We start from the raw sequence: 21,115 nt of genomic DNA on the forward strand, positions 1-21,115 counted from the left end.
TCGGGAAATTGTTGCCAGCGCCTGTTCTGACCGCCGTCCCAGGCGCTCGTCTGCGGGTGTCTCCCCCCCACCTCCGTGCGGACTCCGTGCGTCGTGTCACAGATGCCGCTGCAGCGTCTCGAATGCTGCAGATTGTACGAGCGCCGCCGATGAATGAAGACAAACGAACAGGACAGAAGTAAAATCTCTGGCTCAGGTCAGAGGTTAGAATGTCACCAGGTTTATTGGGTTAACGTTCAACTTCGCAGCGGGCCTGCAGGGCGCGCGACGGCATCCGTGCACGCCGCAGCGTCCAGGTACACACGGGTGAATACAAGGGTGACACCCGGCTGACACCCGGATGCGACCCAGCCAGACACGGGCGAGACCCGGGTCCCTCCCATGGCGAGAGCGCTAGTCGGCCGTGCGGCGCAGGTGCGGGTAGCTGGCGAGGGTTCGCGCCACCGCGTCGTCGAGCTGCACGGGCGGGCGGTAGCCGAGCAGGCGCTTGGCGCGCGCGCAGCTGTAGTAGTGGTGCGTGGCGGCGAGCGCCACGCGCATCGGCGAGAACGTGGGCGTGAAGGCCCACACGGGGCGCAGCAGCGTGCTCAGCAGTTGCAGCAGCAGCGCCAGCACGTACACCAGCCGGTAGGGCAGGCGGTGGCGCGGCGCCGCGTAGCCGAGCCCCTCCAGGAGGCGCGACATGAAGGCCCAGAATGGCACCGGCTCATCGTTGGTGATGTGGAAGGCCTGGACCGGCCGGGGGGTGGGGAAGAAGGGCGGAGCGGGGGTCGAGAGCGAGTTCAGCGATGGGCAGCCGGGTAGCGGGGCTGCCGTCCGTGACCATCGCGTCTCTTGCGATCGCTGAGGAGGAACCAGGGACGAGCAGCAGGGCAGCAGCAGCCAAGTGGTGGAGAAGAGCCGGTACTGCAAACAATTGCTCAAGATCTGCAGTCCTCTATATATTAAGATGTTTTCAGCCAATTTACAAGTGTTTCAACAAGATTGATTATTTATTCATCGGATTTCTCCAGGATAAAGAAATGTTCTGATTCTGAACCAGGTGAGAACTCGGGAAAGAAGAAGAATTCTCATTTGCAAGAGGGACCTGGGTCACCAAAACAACAAAAGCAAGAATGTAAAAACAAGTACAGCAATGAAGCAAAGAGAAATCAGAGCAAAACCAACGCATATAAATATTAAATCAGGATTGCTTGAGGATTGCACGGGGATTGTGTGGGGATTGCATGTGGCTGTGCGGGTCCTCACCTGGCCACACACGGGCGAGCCGGGATCCAGGTGCTCTGCTGCCAGGATGTGGCCGTGCGCCACGTTCTCCACGTACGTGAAGTCCACGAGGTTGCTGCCGTCTCTGCGCCGCACGCGGTCAACGAGACCCTCGTTTTGTGTCGTGGCCCACGGAGTTTTGTGTGAGAGCAGGACCCACGTCTCACAGTGAGGGGGGTCCTGGCCTGTCAACATCTGGCAGCTCACCAGCAGTGTTTCAAGATAGCCTGGCTCTGTCGAAACGAGGCCACAGTTTGTGTTGAACCAATGCGGCTGATATGATGCACTCCCAGAATGCTGGGACTAATGCTGGTGCACTGCAAGATGTCCATAGGCAAGTGCCCTCTCTATGTTAGACAAGGGGTCCGAGTTTTAAGAAAAGCAAAACTCACTTGAGAATCACGTGTGCGTTACTGGTGAACTGCTGTCATGGTAGTGGTGGTGGTGGTCGTCGTGTCGGCGGCAGTGGTGGCCGTGGTGGCGATGTTGGCGATAGTGGTGGTGCACGTGGCGGTCGTGGTACCCGATGATGAACTTCATCTTGCCACGCCGGGCGGCGTCCACAAGTATGGGCACCAGCTGGGGGTCACGGGGCCCAAAGATCCCATGGGGGCGGATCGCAACCGTGAGGAACCCTCGCTCGGGGCAGTTCGCAGCGAGCACGGCCTGCTCCCACGGGGAGACGCGGGGAAGACGAGGGGTCGTGTGGGGAACGTGTGGGCGGCGTGTGGGCGGCGTGTGGCGGACGTGGGGATATCAGCAGACAAGCTGGGTGATGGAGGGACTCGTGAGGACATGAACGGGTACTCGCGGGCGTGACGATTTCGCAAGGGGAGTGTACAGACACACACACGCACACACACACACACACGCGTGTCCACACCCATGTGTCCACCCCCCTTCGTGTCCACTGCCGTGCGCCCACCCCCGCGTGCGCACCTTCTCCTGTAGGATCTTTGTCTCGGTGTAGTAGTCGATGGGTCTGCGTGCATACGGCGTCTCCTCCGTGGCATCCTTCAGGTCCACCCCCTCAAACACGACGCTCGCGCTGCTCGTCAGCACCAGCCGCTGAGCACGCACACAAACAAAGGCCTCCCGTGTAGCCCACACGGACTGCTGGAGCAAGTGGTCTCGGCGAGCACCTGTGAAGGCTTGCGTGGCCAGCACCATGCCTGGCCGCGTTTGTCTCCCCATTGGTGGCGTTTACACACATTCACACACATGCACACACATTCACACACATTCACACACATGCAGCACCTAACACTTGTTTAGGGCTGAATCAGCCTAGGGGAGGCGCACAACAGGTTCAGATACTCGTCATTGATGTTTTTCGTGAGCGGGAATTGAACTCGGGTCGGTGGGTATGTAGAGTGATGGCACAGAAACACACACATGTACACACATGCACACACATGCACACACATGCACACAAACACACGTAAGACAAAGATCTCTGTATAGCCTTAACAGACTGTTCGGGGAAATGCTGTTAGCGAGACCCTATGAAGGCCAGCACGGCACACGAGGGGGTAGGTGGCCAGCACCACGCCCGGCCGCCTTTGTCTCCCACTCACACACACGCACACACGCGCACACACACACACGCGCACACACACACACATGCACGCACTAATGGGAAACGTCCGCTGTGGTCAGGAATACAAATTGGCAGGCCGCATGATTCATCATCATCCGCCACGTGCGGTGCGAGACAGGGCGCGCCCACACGCGCGTTTCACCACACGCAGGCGTGCACACATGGGACCAACACGCAGAGATAAAGACAAAGTCCTCCTATGTAGCCGTACAGACTATTCAGGCAAGTGCCATGAGCGAGCACCTGTTAAGGCCGGCACGATGCACAAGGTGGGTGGTGGGGCCAGCACCACGCTTGGCCACGTTTGTTTCACTCGTGCTGATGTTTACGCAAGCACACACGCGCACACGTGCACACACACGCGGACAGACGGACAGCGCCCACACGGACTGCGCCCAGCCCAGGGTTTAGCCGTCCCCTGTCGCCCACACCCTGCTGAGCCTGCGGTCGGCGTTAGCTCACCCTCACCACGGGCCCACTCCCGCTCACGGCCCTCGGCACTCTCTTCTCTCTCTCGCGTGGTCTTTCCACCAGACTCCACCGACTCTGTTCTGGGACCGTTTTTTTTTTTACAGGTGTAGAGGTGTAATTGTGTATGGGCGCGGATGGCTAACAAACACAGGGGGCGTGGTTAGGGCCGTACACAGAGGAGGTGCTCACACCGACGTCCGCACCTGCATCCCCCACGGGCCCCTCCCGGGGGCCGAGTACTATAAAAGGTGGTGAGCCGGAGGGCTCGAGGTCGGAGTATCAGCTTTAACCAGCGAAGACTGAAGACCAGCTAGCATAGGCCCCGGAGCTCCCCTGGCTCGCTGTCCTTGTCAGGGCCGACCAGGGCAAGCCGGTGGCGTGGCCCCGAGAGCCCAGACTCAGGGTGCCGGGATCCCAGCTTGACCAGGGCTGGGATAGGTAGCCTCCCTTAGCTCCGTAGTGGAGGACTTGGGCTTAGGTTAGCGGGGTTAGATGTTGTGTCTCCCTGTTAGCTGAGTAAAGGGGACGTTAACCCCTTAAGTACTGTGTGTACCCGCTACTGTACACAAGTTGGTGTTAATAAATAAGTGTGCCTCCGATCCCGTCGTCAAGCCTCCTGAATACTTACTACACAGGTGCTGAGCACAATAGACCCAAAGACCCAAAACGGCAAGCGGTCAGTAACAAACAGCACAATCAAAGATGTGATCGACAGGAGTGTGTATGTATGTATATCGGAAGCCACTGGAGCTATGCACTTTTAAGTCATCTAGATTGAAAACTCATTTATTTAGAATTGCTTTTCGTGTTTAGTTTGTTGTCCTTCCCCTGCACCTCTGATTAGTACAGTTGGCTATGTATGGTGAGAAATAAGTTCAACATGCATACATACATACATACTTCAATTGAACAAGGTTATTGAGAGCTTGGGGGAAAGAGATGATGGTGGGAAAGGGAATTCCACAGTATAGCAGTGCGAGGGAAGAAGCAGAAAGAGTGAGGTGACTTGCAATGTGGTGAGCGAGTGGGTGAGTATGTGAGTGAGTGGATGAGTGAGTGTGTTGAAGTGACCTGCAGTGTGGTGGTGTTTGAGCACAGTGTAAATGAGACCAAGCAGCCTGCGTCTCGTAGACCAAGTCCTCAACACGGGTGTCAGTGAGTGAAGTTCACGGAATCGGTCACCTTGGTAGTAGCAAAAAAAGAGTGATAAGGAGGTAACTGACTGCCAGTGAGTGGCCGAGTGACGAGTGAATCAGGGAGTGCCGAATCATCAATCGCCCTGACTGTGAGTATGTGATATAAGTCCATAAAGAATGGCTTAGAGTTCTCGTTCATTGAATACAATGGGCAGTGAGGGAGCAGCTGCCAGGAATGTGCCCCACGGCTCTCTGGACATCACTGTGTGGGCAGTTCCTTGTCGCAGGCTGTGCCATTATTCACTGGGTGACATTACCAGTAAGTCTCAGGGCCAATGGACAAGGCCATCGGGCAGGGCCACAGGGCAGGGCTACAGGGCCCTAGGGCCGGGCAGGGCCTGGAACAGGGTTGGGCAGGGCCGGGAATGGCGGTACCTTGACGCCAGCGGCCTGGCAGGCCGCGATGACAGTCTGCGTGCCCTGGCAGTTGACCCGGTAGAAGAGGTTCCGATTGTTGCTGGCCGGGCTTGGGGAGGCACAGTGGAACACCACGCTCACGCTCTGCAGCGCTGGCATCAGGTCCTGGTGACGACACGCGCACATACACACCGGCACAGCCGTTCATTCATTAATTAATAATATTTACAATCGTCATCACTATGCACAATGGTGCTCGTGCAAACTGTAGTGGAGGCAACGCTGCAGCGGCGTTTGTGACGTCATTGCTACCACCGTGGGTTGGTGGGAGATGGGGGGATTGTGTTGGGGAGGATGGGGCCATTGGGCGGTGGACACCACGACCATGGAATGGGACGACAACAAGAACAGCTGAGTGGACACTGCGCTTCCCTCGCAGATCCGTCCATCCACATGAACCGTACAGTACACTTCACACATACCATCAGCAGCGCAGCCTTCTGCCAGAATTCTATATGGACAGGTAGGGGAAGGGGGTGGATGGTCTGGTTATTGTCACTCACTCACTCTTTCGTTCACTCATTCAGCATCGACTCTTCCCACAAACCAGGCAAGACCCACAGAGGCTTTGTAGCCAGGACTGTTACGCTCCTCCTCTGCAGAGCCGTTCGAGTCGCTGGTTAGCAGGGAGGCGGCGTGGTGGTTCAGAGGTCAGAGAGCGCTGAGCAGGCGCTGAGATCCTGGGTTCCAATCCGGGTTTCAGCCGCAAGTTGGTCAACAGTAAGTTGGTCAACAGTGATTTAAATAGAGACTCATAGACTAACAAAAGACCCATAGACTCACACAAAGAACCATATACTCATAGGGTGAGTGGGTGAGTGCATGGGTGAGTGATTGGGTCCGTGGGTGAGTAGGTGAGTGAGGCTCTTCTGGCATGAGCAGACCCACGTAACATCATGGCTGCACGCCAGGTCCAAGCAAGAACATCTGCCGAAGTTAATAGTCCAAACATTGAATGTAGGTCCATGTCCTTGACACCAGAACCTACCATGGAGCTGACATGCCCACTGAACATCGGCTTGTCACCTGTAAGATGCGCCTGCCATTCGTCAACTGCAGTGGTGGGCATCCATATATAACCCCATTTAAACCCACAGCAGCCTGGTCTCACCTCACTGCTGATGAAAGTTGCAAGCAAAAATGTAATCATCACTTGCAACTGGGGTTGACTTCGTCCCCTCTCTTCCTCCCGATGCCGAGCAGAAATGGGTGAAGTTCAGGGCTATGGCTCATGCGGCTGCTATGGTTGCACTGGGTATGGTGTTCCGGCTAGGTCACGGAAACAATATCCCACGTCAGAGAATGAGAAGACTTACCACACGCTCGGAGGTTCTGAGAGCCGTTCGGTACTGCAAAGTTGAGCAATGCTTATGGGTTGATGAGCAGATGGAAATGTGCTCAGCAGCTCTCTATCACAAATCACTTTTAATTCCATGAAATAAGTAACTTTGCTGAGCCATGCCTATTCTGGTCCTTTAGGAAAAATGGTGATCTGATCTCCAGGACTAGGTCTGCAGGTTTGCTAAGCATTTCTGTGAGGTTTTGGGGGAGGGGAATCTCCTCAGCCCATGGGGCAAGGTGGGGTTGACCCTGCTGGGGTTACTGTTGCTCAAATATGAAGAGGAAGTAGCCACCCCTTGCGAGTGGCTGGCTGATGTGCCGCCTGGTGCGGGGAGCTTACCTCCTGGTTGCACAGGTCCCCCGTGAAGTAGACGACGCCAGAGATGGGGGCCCCCGGGCGGACATCGAACACCCCCACCACGTACCCTCGCGCCACCAGCGCCTCCACTAGGTGCTGGCCCAGAAACCCAGCCCCACCGATCACCAGGCACCGCCGCTCACCCTGCAGGCCACAAACACAAAGATCCCCCGTGAAACCTTAACAGACTGTTGGGGCAAGTGCTGTTAGCGAGAAGCATCTATGAAAGCCGGCACGGCACACGAAATGTGTGGCCAACACCATGCCCGGCTATCTTTGTCTCACGAGTGCCAATGTTTACACATGGCGCTAGGCACTGATTTTAGGGTGGGTGTATCAAGTGGCCACCCAAGACTGGTTCAGATAATTGCCACTAGTGTTGGCCATGAACATTAATCGAACTCGAGTAGTTGAGTTTGTAGCGCAGTGTGCCAACTACTGCACCACCGCTCTTCGCACAAATGCACACCACACTTTTACGGGTTAAAACACTCACTCACCCAACCACTCGCTCACCCAACCACTCGCTCACCCAACCACTCGCTCACCCAACCACTCGCTCACCCAACCACTCGCTCACCCAACCACTCGCTCACCCAACCACTCGCTCACCCAACCACTCGCTCACCCAACCACTCGCTCACCCAACCACTCGCTCACCCACCCACTCGCTCACCCAACCACTCGCTCACCCACCCACTCGCTCACCCACCCACTCGCTCACCCACCCACTCGCTCACCCAACCACTCGCTCACCCACCCACTCGCTCACCCAACCACTCGCTCACCCAACCCACTCGCTCACCCACCCACTCGCTCACCCACCCACTCGCTCACCCAACCACTCGCTCACCCACCCACTCGCTCACTCACCCACTCGCTCACTCAACCACTCGCTCACTCAACCACTCGCTCACTCAACCACTCGCTCACTCATCCACTCGCTCGCTCAACCACTCGCTCGCTCACCCACTCGCTCGCTCACCCACTCGCTCACCCACCCACCACCCTGCGGGTCACCTCGCGTCTCTCTCTGCTTCTTCCCTCGCACTGCTGCCTCTGCCACCGTTGTCTCTTTTCCCCAAGTTCTTATAATAACCTTACTCAATAAAAGCAACGTGTTACACTCTTATCTAATGCAACTTTGATATTCTTTGGGTTTTTCGGTAAAGTAACGTAGATAGGTTCAAAGAAAATAACAAAAAATAACAAACAAAACCGTTGGTGAAGATGTCGAGCGCTTGTGTTGCGATCGAAACGTCGTAGTTTTTTTGGTTATTTTCTTTGAACCTATCTACGTGACTTTACCGAAAGACCCAAAGCATATGAATTCCTGCAGTCACGAAAGCTTTAAGTCAAGATGCAACTTTGATAGTATCTTTTTTTGCTGGCCGGTTGGCATTTAGGGCCTGTGCAGCAAGCTGACATGAAGCGTGGTCTTCACGTCTCACAGGGAAGGGGGGTCCTCACATCAACATCTGGCAGTTCACCAGCATTGCTTCAAGCAAGCTGGATTCTGCTGACAAGACACCGCATGTCTAAACCAGTACACAGTGTTCCTTGTGATGAACCAATGCTGCTGAAATTACGTACTCCCAGAAGGTCGTACGGCTGATGGGATGTGTAAAACACGACTTGTATTGTTCTTGCGTGGAGGGACGGACATGGGAAAGAGGCGTCCATTCATGCGCGGGTGTATTTTGCGCTGTGCTGGCTCGGGCAGGAGACGGTGGCTCGGCTGGAGACGGTGTCTGGCGTCGCCCCCTGTGGGTCGGGTCAGGCACCAGCAGCCTCGGCGACACTCGGAACACGCCTCGATGTCATCCGACTGCTGACGAGAGACTCCGTGTCGACGACGGCCCAGAGGTCTGCTCGTCTTGAACCAATGCTGCTGAAATGATGCACTCCCCAAAAGTCGTGCGGCTGCTGGGATGTGCAAGAGATACTTGTATTCATGTGGAGAGACGAATGCGTGAAGGAGACGTCATCTGCTAATGCATCATGAAAACCAGGGATGTTAACCAGTAACTGCTACCAGAATCGGCTACCATTCGCAGTTTCCGGTGGGATGTAACGAATTCACAGATTGGCTTGCAACAATGTACAAACCGCACTGCACAGGCCTGGATCACGTGTCCTCGTCTCTGGGTTCACGAGGTTCAAGCACCACACCTGTGCATGTGTGCAGGCACCGGTTCTGCTACTGGTGTGCGATTCACGCGGTCTCCGCTCATGGATCAATCACGAGTGAAACTGCCGCCTGGCAGAACACAGACACTTTATTTGCAAACAAAATTCAGTTCAAGGGGCTCCAGGAAATAACACGGCGCACGCGTGAGAGCGTGTGACACTTAGTGGGGAGTGATGGCGTATTGGTTGATGCACTGCGCTACGAACCCGGCGCCCTGAGTTAAATTCCTACTCGCGACCAATAAACAGTAGAAACTATCTGAACCGGTCCTGGGCCTCCCCTAAGTCGACTCAGCTTCAAATGAGTACATGGGTGCGGTGTGTAAACATCACCACGAGGGAGACAAAGGCGGCCAAGCGTGGTGATGGCCACCCACCCCCTCATGTGCCATGCCGGCGTGCTTATGTGCTGCAGCACTTGCCCCAAACAATCCTTTGAGGCTATACGGAGGGATCTTTGTCCTTTCTGGCAAGCAAACAAATTCCATTACAAATCAAATGCCAACGTTCACCAGAGAACACGCGGCACTGCGAACAAGCGGGAGGCCATCGCTCCAGTGTGCGACTTTGGTCATCCAGAACAGAGCGTACAACAAATAATGACGCAGTGCCCGATCCACAAACCCGAAGGAGACATCACAGCGATACACTGCACTGCTCCTGACGCGGCTGTCTGGCTTGATCACCTGAATGTGACATCGTAGTTGTTGCTCTGCATCTACATCAGCCGTACAAAACAATAACTGCTGTCGTTTACATTCTTGGTGTAGTGCCTGAAGTCTAATCGTGATGGATGGCCCGTCAAGGCTTCATTTCAACTCCACTCGGCACATCACATCCAGTATTATTCCTCTCGCTATGGCTGTCGGTAGCTGCAACTATATGCCAAATACCCTGGTCCACCAGCAACCCGTAAACTATTCAGTGAGATATTAAGCCCCAAAGACACCACATCCAGTATACCAGTCCAATAACAAGCTCAATGTCCATCAGCTGAGATGTCACGACCACACCAGATCAGATGTCATTATCTCCTTAGCTGAGATGTCATGACCTCATTGGTTGAGATCTCACAATCATTATCATCATCACCGTGACCCCATCGGCTATGGCCTACACCAGACACAACCTCCGCATCAGCCTGCAACACAAGCAGCACCACGTCCAGCGCCGCCTGCCAGGTCCCAACCTTGGCGGCCGCCCCATCGTACACGGGCCCCGTTACGCCCTCCCCTCCGCCCCCCTCCACCTCCTTCGGGCCCCCAACACCAGGAATCACGGGTCCTACTTCCCCCCTCGCTTCTACCGTGCTGACAACAGCGGCCGCCTCCCATTGAGAGCGGTAGCACCCCGTGTTGTACATGGCGATTACGAGATAGCGCCGCCACCCATCAGCCAGCGCCTGTAGCACAGCCGGGTGGTGTCGGTGGGACTCGGCACACCACCAGGCACCCCCGCCGCCACCACACTCTGGTTGGGCATCGCCCTCCGGACGCGCGTTTAATTTGCGGACCTGGCTCGCGGCGGCATCGGCCCCCGAGCCCGGGGCCGACGATTGCGCCCTGGAGGCCATGTCTTGCAGGATGCGCATGCAGTGCAGCTCGGAAACGCCGGCGCCCGGTAAAACCCGACCATCGTTTATGGCACCACTCAGCCGACGCGCGCATGCCCAGAACCGCGATTCCATCACAGGCAGACGGCAGGGCACGCGGCCGCACAATACCACCCTTCAAGATCACTGTCGTGCCGCCATCGCCGCTGCGACTGGCACCAGCGCGGCGAACGGTCGGGACGGCCGCATCCAGCTCCTCGTCAATCAACTCCAGAGAAAGGGTGGCCGCGTGGGAGGCGCCGGCCTGGCATGGGTAGGCGAGTATCTTTGCTCCGCTCGCCTGGGACACGGCGCGCAGCACGGCCGACGGCACTCGAGGCAGGAAGACGATGCCGAGGTTGTTGCCGCGCTCGGCGAGCCGCGGGCAGACCTCCCCACGAGCCAGCACCAACCGTGCTCGTGTGCCGCTCAGGGCCAGCACCGTCTCCTCCAGCCACGCGTCCTGCTCTTCTGCTTGCCAGGGCGACGTCGCGTCGGGCGCAGGCCGCGAGCCGGAATTCGTCGATCCCGGCTGTCGCGGCCCATGCGGTTCGCTGGTGCCGGGATGGCTGCCCGGAGTGCTAAACCCATTTTGCTCGCGCTCCATTACGCACCAGAACACTACCTGTCCACGCTCGAGTCCCTGAAAGCCTGGGTGGCGATGGTCGGCGGTGAGGTCCCCCCCAAACAGCAGAGCGCCGAGTGGCCTTCCGCTCAGACTCCTGGCGACGGCAGCGTCAGTGGCGGGCACGCTCGTCAAGTAGCCGTCCACGACTCGGGACGCGTCCTCACTCCGCCCCGGCGTGAGCACCGTGACGATGCGCCGGAGGTCGAACTCCGGCAGCGACGCCAAGCCGCGGCGCGCGTGTATCTGAGCGAGGTACGTGTCCCAAGCCAGCCCCATCTCCCGCTCCTGGCCGTGGCTCAGCCCCCGCGCGAGTCGGCCCACTCCGCGCACCGCGGTCGGCACCTCGCTTCTCGTGCCGCTGCGCGTCGACGGCCGGCGAGGCAGAACGTGAGTCTTGGTAACGTCCTCGCTGGGAACTGGCTCGCCCGCGTTTGGACAACAACCGTGATCTTCACCGCAGGACGAACAAGTCGAGCCGTAGGCGCCACGTGGTTTGGCCGAGGTCGAGTGGAAATGCCGGCTGAGCAGTCGCCGGGGTTGAGCTGCCGCCCTGGAGTTGCTCACGCACAGAGCGGCCTGGTCCCATCGAGCGGAGCTGCCTGGGTTGGGCGCCACAGTACTTCCATCGCACGACAATCGCCCTGAATCCTCTGTCGCCAGGCTAGACCCAGCTTCTTCATCGTCATTATCGTCATCATTTTCGTCACTGTCGACGAAACATGACGGCGCTATTGGGAAGGTCAGCATCATCACCGCTCGGGCACATTCGTCCATTGCTTCGACGGCCGTGCGGGTGACTTCGGGGAGAGGCACGGCGCTCTCCTTCACGCAGCGAGCCAGCGCCCTGCCCCACTCCCCGGCCAGCACCGCTACGCTCGTGCCACCGCAGCCGTGCCCGACCTGCTGGCCCCGCACCGCGCCCTCCAGCAGCTGGCCCGCCGGGGAGCATGCGGGGCCCAGGGTCCGCAGCAACTCGAAGCCCGAACCGACCAGGGCACACTCGGGGCCATGGCCCTCGCGAACAAACTTGAGGGCCTTGACGGGCCCTAGCAGCGAGTGAAAGTGGGACGTGACGGCGAGCAGCTCGCACAGGGCCCCGCCGACGGGGGGCGATCGCAGGTCGGGTGACCTCTCGGAAGCCGGTGGCGGACCCTGGGGTTCATCGCACAGAGCACACGGGCCACTCCTGCACGCTATTCTGCGCACCCTCCCGACTTGCCATACCGGTGCGTCCCACCCTCTCACCCAAATCAATCTAGACCCGGGTCCTGTGAACCGTCCCTGTGAATGGCTCAGGCTCTTGTCGTTAGCTCAAAATTCAACGCTGAACAATGTCGGAGAAAAACTCTGAGCTAATGGCGACGGCCTGAACAAAGACTCGATATTGGACCGCACCATGACTGCAGAGATCCTGAACAAATCGTGGAGTGTATTGTGAACCGATGCTAACTTTGCTAATTCAACCGAGCCACAGCAGCAATGAGTAGGTGAGTGGGTGAGTGAGTTGGTGGGTGAGTAGGTGGGTGATTGAAGAGTGGGTAGGTGAGTGGGCGAGTGAGTTGTGGATGAGACGAAAGAGTCAGTGTCTGGTAGACCAAATCCTCAACACGTGTGAAGGAATCAACCGGTGAAGGTCTCGGGAGAATTAGCCGTGGTAGTTGCGATAGAAGGGCGATGAGGAGGCGACTGCCCACTAGGTGAGGAGCGAGCAACCGGAGTGATTTGGTGAGTGCTGGATCACCAATCACCCCGACTGCTTTACTCTGCATTCTGACCAATAGCGTCGTCTCTGTGTTTCTGTGTAAACCCGCGCCGTGTTGGCCAAAACAGGTGCTCGCTAACCTGCACTTGCCCCAAGAGCCTATGTGGGCTTCACAGAGAACTTTCGTCTCTGTCGTACGCGTGATCAGTGTGGGTGAGCAGGAGGGTCAGCCATGCAGCCACCAAACTCAGAAGTTACAGCCACATGGAGACAATGGGACACGGGGACATGTATGTATGTTGGGCTTCCTTCGTACCGTACGTAGCCAACCGTGATAATCGGAGGTGCCGAGGAAGGACAACAAACTAAACACGAAAAGCAGACGTGGAGGAACATGGACAAATAGGCACTGATACAAAAGGACATTGCAGGCATGGAAGACACGCGTCTTCGTGTTGCCATTTCCCATATTGTTTCCACACACTACAAACCATACGTGCCATACAGTATATAGTCTACACTGTACAATCCATAGGTCTACACTGTATACTCCTGAGACTGTACACCCCAGGATAGTGTATCGTCTATACAGTGTGTACCCATGGAGATGCCGGCTTGTCTCCCTGTCACACACACACACCTCGTCACACACCCACACACTCCCTGTAACACACACACCTCGCCACACACACACACCTCACCACACACACCTCGTCACACACACACACACCCCGTCTCACACACACACACCTCGCCACACACACACACACTCCCTGTAACACACACACCTCGCCACACACACACCTCGTCACACACACACACCCTGTCACACACAACAACAACAACAACAACCGCCATTCGCCACTAAGTGGCGGTGACGTCACCACGACGCTTGTGCCAGGCCATGTGCACCTTGAGGCCACGTGAAGTGTCGAACGCCCGCTGGCAGGAGGTCACGGGGCAGACCCAGGTGCCACGGGTCGACTGACCGAGATGACCGAGATGACTGGCTGATGCACCACCTGTGCCCCCTACTGTGCCAACTTGCTGTGCTTTAGCCACCCGGCGCTCCGCTCGTTGTTGTGAGCGTCGCTCCTCCGCCCTCCGTTGTTGTTGGAGGGCGACTGCCTCCAACTGCCCAGTAGCGTCCTTCACGAGCCTCCTCCACTGAGGCCGATCTTGACACCGCTGGTACCAGTCATCGGCAAGTCCACTCAGCTCCACGTCCTCCTGTACCACATCACTCCATCTCTTCTCTAGCCCGTGCCGCGCCCGTTTAGCCCCCTCGATCCGGCCGAACAAAAGCTGTTTAGGCATGCGGTGGCTGGGCATGCGGGCTACATGACCCAGCCAACGCAGCCTTGCCTGCCGGAGGAGCTCACTGATGGGACTTTGCCCAGATCTTTCAAGGACTTGTGAGCTCCTCACACAATCCAGCCTGGTCAAACCCAGGATGGATCGTAGGCAGGCCAGCCTAAATGTTTCCAACCGGCGAAGATGCTCCACTAGGGGGGTCCACGTTTCGCAAGCGTAGAGAAGGGAGGGAATGACCGTGGCCGAGAAGACCTGAAGCTTCGTGCGGAGCGACAGACCAGGTAGCTTCCACACAGCGTTACGCAACCGATGAAAAGATATTGCCGCTCGACTGATTCGGAGTGAGACCTCTGCTGATAAACTGGAGCTGGTCATGAGCACACTGCCCAGGTATGGGAAACTCTCTACTCTCTCCACAACTGCCCCATCACCGATTGGGAGTTGTGGGGGCGGAGTGCCCGATGGTACAAAATACCCAGGCAGGTGCTTAGTTTTGGTGGGGCTGATGGTAAGGCCCCACCTCTTAGTGGCACACTCCAGCCTCAGCAGCAGCGTCTCCAACTCCTCTTCTGAATGAGCAGCTATTACCAAATCATCGGCATACATAACGTGGTTGACCAATAGGGAGCCATCCCTTGATCGCACCCGGGCGTCGATCAGCCTCCCATTATATCTGTACCAAATGGTAATTCCCCCGGTACAGCTATTGAAGGCTTCACGAACTACGCAGTCGAAATAGATGTTAAATAATGTGGGAGCCAGAGGACATCCCTGTCGCACCCCAAGGTGTACAGGGAAAGGCTCCGACTCCCGGCCACGTAGTTTTACCCGGGCCCGCTCACCATCATGAAGGTCCTTAATGATCGTGAGCAGAGGGTCAGGGACTCCGAAAGCACGAAGAACAACCCAGAGCCCAGTCCTACTGATGGTATCATAGGCCTTGACCAGGTCAATAAAGCAGAGATGTAGGTCTTTTTGGAATTCCCTACACCTCTGCTGTAGCAGACGGACAGAAAATATGGCATCTGTGCAGGACCGCCCTTTCCTGAAACCACATTGGGGCTCCACAAGCCTCTCCTCAGCATGCCTAGCAAGGCGATGTTGAATAATCCTTGCCAGGACCTTACCCGGCACACTGAGGAGTGAGATGCCCCTGTAGTTGTTACAGTCTGTGCGGTCCCCCTTCTTAAAGAGGGGGACCACCAGGGCATCCTTCCAGTCCTGCGGAACCCGTCCAGTGGTCCAGACTGTTGTTATGATGTCATATAGGGCAGTCTGTGCACAAACGCCACCCTCCCTCAGCATTTCGCCTGGGAGATCATCTCTGCCCGGTGCCTTCCCTGGTCTCAGACTCCGGATCGCCCTCAGTACTTCCTCAACAGCCGGTACCTCAGCCAGCCACTCACAGGGGGTGACCTCTTCCAATATTTGAGGCACCGCAGCCTCAGCAGGGTTATCCCCACTTTGTGCCATGATGTTTTCCTGGCTGAGAGATTTTCCCTCCCCCAGGACCTCACAGAAATGCTCAGCAAATCTGCAAACCTGTTCCTGGGGGTCGGAGATTGGATCACCGTTTTTTCCTCTAATGATGGTAATAGGTGTGGCGCTGCAGGTTACTTTTTTGATGGAGTTAAATAGTGATTTGTGATCGCGGGCCACTGAGGCAGACTCCATCTCCTCAGCAACCCGCGACCACCACCCATCCTTACAGCGCCTTACGGCTCTCCGAACCTCCGAGCGAAGGCTGCGGTAAACCTCCTCATTCTCTGACGTGGGATGCTGTAGGCGATGAGAGTGGGCCTGTCGCTTTTTCTCAATTAACCTGAACACCTCCTCCGTCAGCCAGGGTTCCCGGGGAGGTCTGGACCGCGTACCCAAAGCAGCCATTGCAGCTGCATGAGTCACAGTCTTAAACCTCGAGTGTGTGTGACAGGGTGTGTGTGTCACACACACACACCCTGTCACACACACTCCTCGTCACACACACACACACCCTGTCACACACACACACCCTGTCTCACACACACACACCCTGTCACACACACACACCCTGTCACACACACACACCCTGTCACACACACATAACACTCCTCGTCTCACACACACCTCGTCACAGACACCTCGTCACACACACACACACCCCCCGTCTCACACACACACACCCTGTCACACACACACACACACCCTGTCTCACACACACACTCCCTGTCACACACTTCCTGTCACACACACTCCCTGTCACACACACATAACACTCCTCGTCTCACACACACACACCTCGTCACACACACACACACCCCGTCTCACACACACACCCTGTCACACACACACTCCCTGTCTCACACACACACACACACCTCGTCACACACGCACACTCCCTATCACACACACACACTCCCTGTCACACACACTCCTCGTCACACATACACCCTATCACACACACACTCCCTGTCACACACACGCACACTCCCTGTCTCACACTCTCTTGGACTCACGCCGGGCCGTACCGCTCTGTTCCGCGTCGCCATGGTCCTGCAGTGGCGCTCTCAGCTCCTCCCTCCCTCGCCGACTCGCGCCACCCTCGGCACTCACGCGCTCCGTGACCCTCCTCCTCTCATTGCTGCCGCAGGGAGAGGGGCGGAGCGGAGACGTGGGGAGATGGGAGGAGACGTGGGGAGATGGGGAGATGGGAGGGGCGGGGGAGGAGACATGGGGAGATGGGAGGAGACGTGGGGAGATGGGGAGATGGGAGGGGCGGGGGAGGAGACATGGGGAGATGGGAGGAGACGTGGGGAGATGGGGAGATGGGAGGGGCGGGGGAGGAGACATGGGGAGATGGGAGGAGACGTGGGGAGATGGGGAGATGGGAGGGGCGGGGGAGGAGACATGGGGAGATGGGAGGAGACGTGGGGAGATGGGGAGATGGGAGGGGCGGGGGAGGAGACATGGGGAGATGGGAGGAGACGTGGGGAGATGGGGAGATGGGAGGGGCGGGGGAGGAGACATGGGGAGATGGGAGGAGACGTGGGGAGATGGGGAGATGGGAGGGGCGGGGGAGGAGACATGGGGAGATGGGAGGAGACGTGGGAAGATGGGAGGAGACGTGGGGAGATGGGAGGAGACGTGGGGAGATGGGGAGATGGGAGAGGCGGGGGAGGAGACATGGGGAGATGGGAGGAGACGTGGGGAGATGGAAGGGGACGTGGGGAGATGGGAGGAGACGTGGGGAGATGGGAGGGGCGGGGGAGGAGACATGGGGAGATGGGAGGGGCGGGGGAGGAGACATGGGGAGATGGGAGGAGACGTGGGGAGATGGGGAGATGGGAGGGGCGGGGGAGGAGACGTGGGGAGATGAGAGGGGACGTGTGGAGATGGGAGGGGCGGGGGAGGAGACATGGGGAGATGGGAGGAGACGTGGGGAGATGGGAGATGGGAGGGGAGATGGGGAGATGGGAGGGGCGGGGGAGGAGACATGGGGAGATGGGAGGAGACGTGGGGAGATGGGAGGGGACGTGTGGAGATGGGAGGGGCGGGGGAGGAGACATGGGGAGATGGGAGGAGACATGGGGAGATGGGAGGAGACGTGGGGAGATGGGAGGGGAGATGGGTAGATGGGAGGGGCGGGGGAGGAGACATGGGGAGAGGGGAGGAGACATGGGGAGATGGGAGGAGACGTGGGGAGATGGGGAGATGGGAGGGGCGGGGGAGGAGACGTGGGGAGATGGGAGGAGACGTGGGGAGATGGGAGGAGACGTGGGGAGATGGGAGGGGCGGGGGAGGAGATATGGGGAGATGGGGGGAGACATGGGGAGATGGGAGGGGCGAAGAGGAGACATGGGGAGATGGGAGGAGACGTGGGGAGATGGGAGGAGACGTGGGGAGATGGGAGGGGAGATGGGTAGATGGGAGGGGCGGGGGAGGAGACATGGGGAGAGGGGAGGAGACATGGGGAGATGGGAGGAGACGTGGGGAGATGGGAGGGGAGATGGGTAGATGGGAGGGGCGGGGGAGGAGACATGGGGAGAGGGGAGGAGACATGGGGAGAGGGGAGGAGACATGGGGAGATGGGAGGAGACGTGGGGAGATGGGAGGGGAGATGGGGAGATGGGAGGGGCGGGGGAGGAGACGTGGGGAGATGGGAGGAGACGTGGGGAGATGGGAGGAGACGTGGGGAGATGGGAGGGGCGAAGAGGAGATGGGCGGAGATGAGATGGGAGGAGAGGATTCGGGAGGGGGGACACGTGTGCTCGACACAATGCCGTATCAATGTGCATAATTCAAAACACGTTTACAGATGTATGTGAAATGAGTCAGTGGTGGACATTCCACATCCCTATGGCGGAGACCAGCCTCTACATAGGACAACCACTGTTGATCTCCCCCACAAAGTGATACCTATTGTATCGACCCTGCAAAGTATAATGGGCTGAGTCAACCCCCAATCAGGATTTGAGCTCGCGACGTTCCTTCCGATGGCGCGCCGCTCACTCCACCCCAGAGCCAAGCGGCCGGAGGTCAAATCCAGATGACCTCCGTGACGTCCCAACCATGGGGGCATGTCGTGGGTGGTCATCAGCAGGCCAATGTGGCACAGCAATTTCAGTTATTGTACGTTTCTGTAACTTATCATTCGGACTGTTAATATCGGTTATCAGTTTGCCACAGATACAGAAATGTCCAGCAAGTGCCAAGTAGCGTCTTCATTACTGGAACATTCCACTGGAATCGGTGACTGGTTCCTAACCAGTGAAACGGTAAGCGATTGCGAAAGCGGTTACCGGTTCACTGTTATCATTTAACTAACCTGTTTGGAATGCACTAACAGTGGCATCGCTGTGCATATGTTGCACTTGATACGGCAATCGTGCTGTGACGGTTCCACCTGAAGACAGAAGCTTGTGTTGCCTCCGAAACGTCGTAAATTTTATTTTTATTAATTTTTATTTTAAATTTTTACCTACGTGACTTTACCGAAAAAACCTAAGAATATGAATCCTTGCAGTCACGAAAGCTTCAAATCTAGAATTAAATATTACTCTTGGGTTCTTTCGGTAAAGTCACGTAGGTAGAAATAAAACAAAATAAATCACGACGTTTCGACAGCAATCGCGATAGCCGCGATGTCTGCTGCTGCTGCTGCCTCGCGAGTCCACGAGAGGGCGACCTCAGGCCGCACATCGCCATCACCTCATCTCACCTCCCTCATTTCATCTCACCTCATCTCATCTCACCTCCCTCACCTCGCTCCCTCACCTCATCTCATCTCACCTCCCTCACCTCCCTCACCTCATCTCATTTCACCTCCCTCACCTCGCTCCCTCCCTCACCTCCCTCACCACCCTCACCTCATCTCACCTCCCTCACCTCACCTCCCTCACCTCATCTCACCGCCCTCACCTCCCTCACCTCCCTCACCTCCCTCACCTCATCTCACCTCCCTCATTTCATCTCACCTCCCTCACCTCATCTCACCTCCCTCACCTCACCTCCCTCACCTCATCTCACCTCCCTCACCTCACCTCCCTCACCTCCCTCACCTCCCTCACCTCCCTCACCACCCTCACCTCATCTCACCGCCCTCACCTCCCTCACCTCCCTCACCACCCTCACCTCATCTCACCGCCCTCACCTCCCTCACCTCCCTCACCTCACCTCCCTGACCTCCCTCATCTCCCTAACCTCACTCACCTCGCTCCCTCACCTCATCTCACCTCATCTCACCTCCCTCTCCTCCCTCACCTCATCTCACCTCCCTCACCACCCTCACCGCATCTCACCTCCCTCACCTCCCTCACCTCATCTCACCGCCCTCACCTCCCTCACCTCATCTCACCGCCCTCACCTCCCCTCCCTCACCACATCTCACCACCCTCACCTCCCTCACCTCATCTCACCACCCTCACCTCCCTCACCTCCCTCATCTCACCGCCCTCACCTCCCTCACCTCCCTCACCTCATCTCACCTCCCTCACCACATCTCACCACCCTCACCTCCCTCACCTCATCTCACCACCCTCACCTCCCTCACCACATCTCACCTCCCTCACCTCATCTCACCACCCTCACCTCCCTCACCGCCCTCACCTCCCTCACCTCATCTCACCTCCCTCACCTCCCTCACCTCCCCCACCTCCCTCACCTCCCCCACCTCCCTCACCTCCCCCACCTCCCTCACCTCCCTCACCTCACCTCACCGCCCTCACCTCACCTCACCACCCTCACCTCCTTCACCTCACCTCCCTCACCCTCCCCGCCCTCACCTCCCTCACCCTCCCCGCCCTCACCACCCTCACCTCACCTCACCACCCTCACCTCCCTCACCCTCCCCGCCCTCACCTCCCTCACCTCACCTCCCTCACCCTCCCCGCCCTCACCTCACCGCCCTCACCTCCCTCACCTCACCTCCCTCACCCTCCCCGCCCTCACCTCACCTCCCCGTCTCTTCACCTTCGTGACGCTGGTGCCACTCGCAGCAACAAAGGACCTGGATTCGATTCCCCGACTCGGGGCCTTTCTCTGCGGCGTGTGCGTGTGTGCGTGTGCGTGTGTGGGTGTGTGGGTGTGCGTGTGCGCGTGTGCGTGTGCGTGTGTGGGTGTGCGTGTGCGTGTGTGGGTGTGCGTGTGTGGGTGTGTGTGTGCGTGTGTGTGTGGGTGTGTGTGTGCGTGTGTGGGTGTGCGTGTGCGTGTGTGGGTGTGCGTGTGCGTGTGTGGGTGTGCGTGTGCGTGTGTGGGTGTGTGTGTGCGTGTGTGTGTGGGTGTGTGTGTGCGTGTGTGGGTGTGCGTGTGCGTGTGTGGGTGTGCGTGTGCGTGTGTGGGTGTGCGTGTGCGTGTGTGGGTGTGTGTGTGCGTGTGTGTGTGGGTGTGTGTGTGCGTGTGCTCCTCCTGTTCTCGGCATGGGTTTCCTCTGGGTTCTCTGGTTTCCTCCCATAACTAAACCCGCACACAGCGGAACTGGCATTGGCCAACATGTCCCGATACTCACAAATTCCACCGCAAATGACTCAAATTGAGATCACGGACAGCGGCAGCAGCTACACCGCC

General features: G+C 57.7%; 1 protein-coding gene across 3 annotated transcripts; it reads right to left on the bottom strand.

Annotated features, from left to right (window-relative positions):
• Positions 1 to 200: 200 nt before the first annotated feature.
• On the bottom strand, positions 201 to 20,623 carry LOC144722813 (sterol-4-alpha-carboxylate 3-dehydrogenase, decarboxylating-like). 3 transcript variants are annotated; one of them, XM_078601253.1, is made up of 8 exons: positions 20,501 to 20,623; positions 16,582 to 16,694; positions 6,632 to 6,793; positions 4,909 to 5,055; positions 2,206 to 2,334; positions 1,790 to 1,932; positions 1,249 to 1,351; positions 201 to 729 (listed from the first exon to the last, which is right to left on the bottom strand). In XM_078601253.1, exons 2-8 carry the CDS (start codon positions 16,600 to 16,602, stop codon positions 394 to 396), a joined length of 1,041 nt encoding a protein of 346 aa, XP_078457379.1. In that variant the 5' UTR covers positions 16,603 to 16,694; positions 20,501 to 20,623; the 3' UTR covers positions 201 to 393. The 3 variants fall into 3 exon arrangements, with proteins under 3 accessions (XP_078457379.1, XP_078457378.1, XP_078457377.1); XM_078601252.1 differs by having other exon boundaries at positions 16,570 to 16,694; XM_078601251.1 differs by lacking the exons at positions 16,582 to 16,694; positions 20,501 to 20,623 and adding an exon at positions 8,243 to 9,860.
• Positions 20,624 to 21,115: the final 492 nt, after the last annotated feature.

The sequence above is a fragment of the Lampetra planeri genome, chromosome 15 (assembly GCF_965212315.1).
Source record: "Lampetra planeri chromosome 15, kcLamPlan1.2.h2, whole genome shotgun sequence".
NCBI lineage: Eukaryota > Metazoa > Chordata > Hyperoartia > Petromyzontiformes > Petromyzontidae > Lampetra > Lampetra planeri.

Coding starts and splice junctions, on each gene's coding strand:
- LOC144722813 (XM_078601251.1), bottom strand. CDS start 8,332: ATGGACGCCTCTTTCCCATGTCCGTCCCTCCACGCAAGAACAATACAA. Junction 1,933..2,205: donor CAAAGATCCTACAGGAGAAG/GTGCGCACGCGG, acceptor CCGTGGGAGCAG/GCCGTGCTCGCTGCGAACTG. Junction 730..1,248: donor GCTCGCCCGTGTGTGGCCAG/GTGAGGACCCGC, acceptor CGGCCGGTCCAG/GCCTTCCACATCACCAACGA.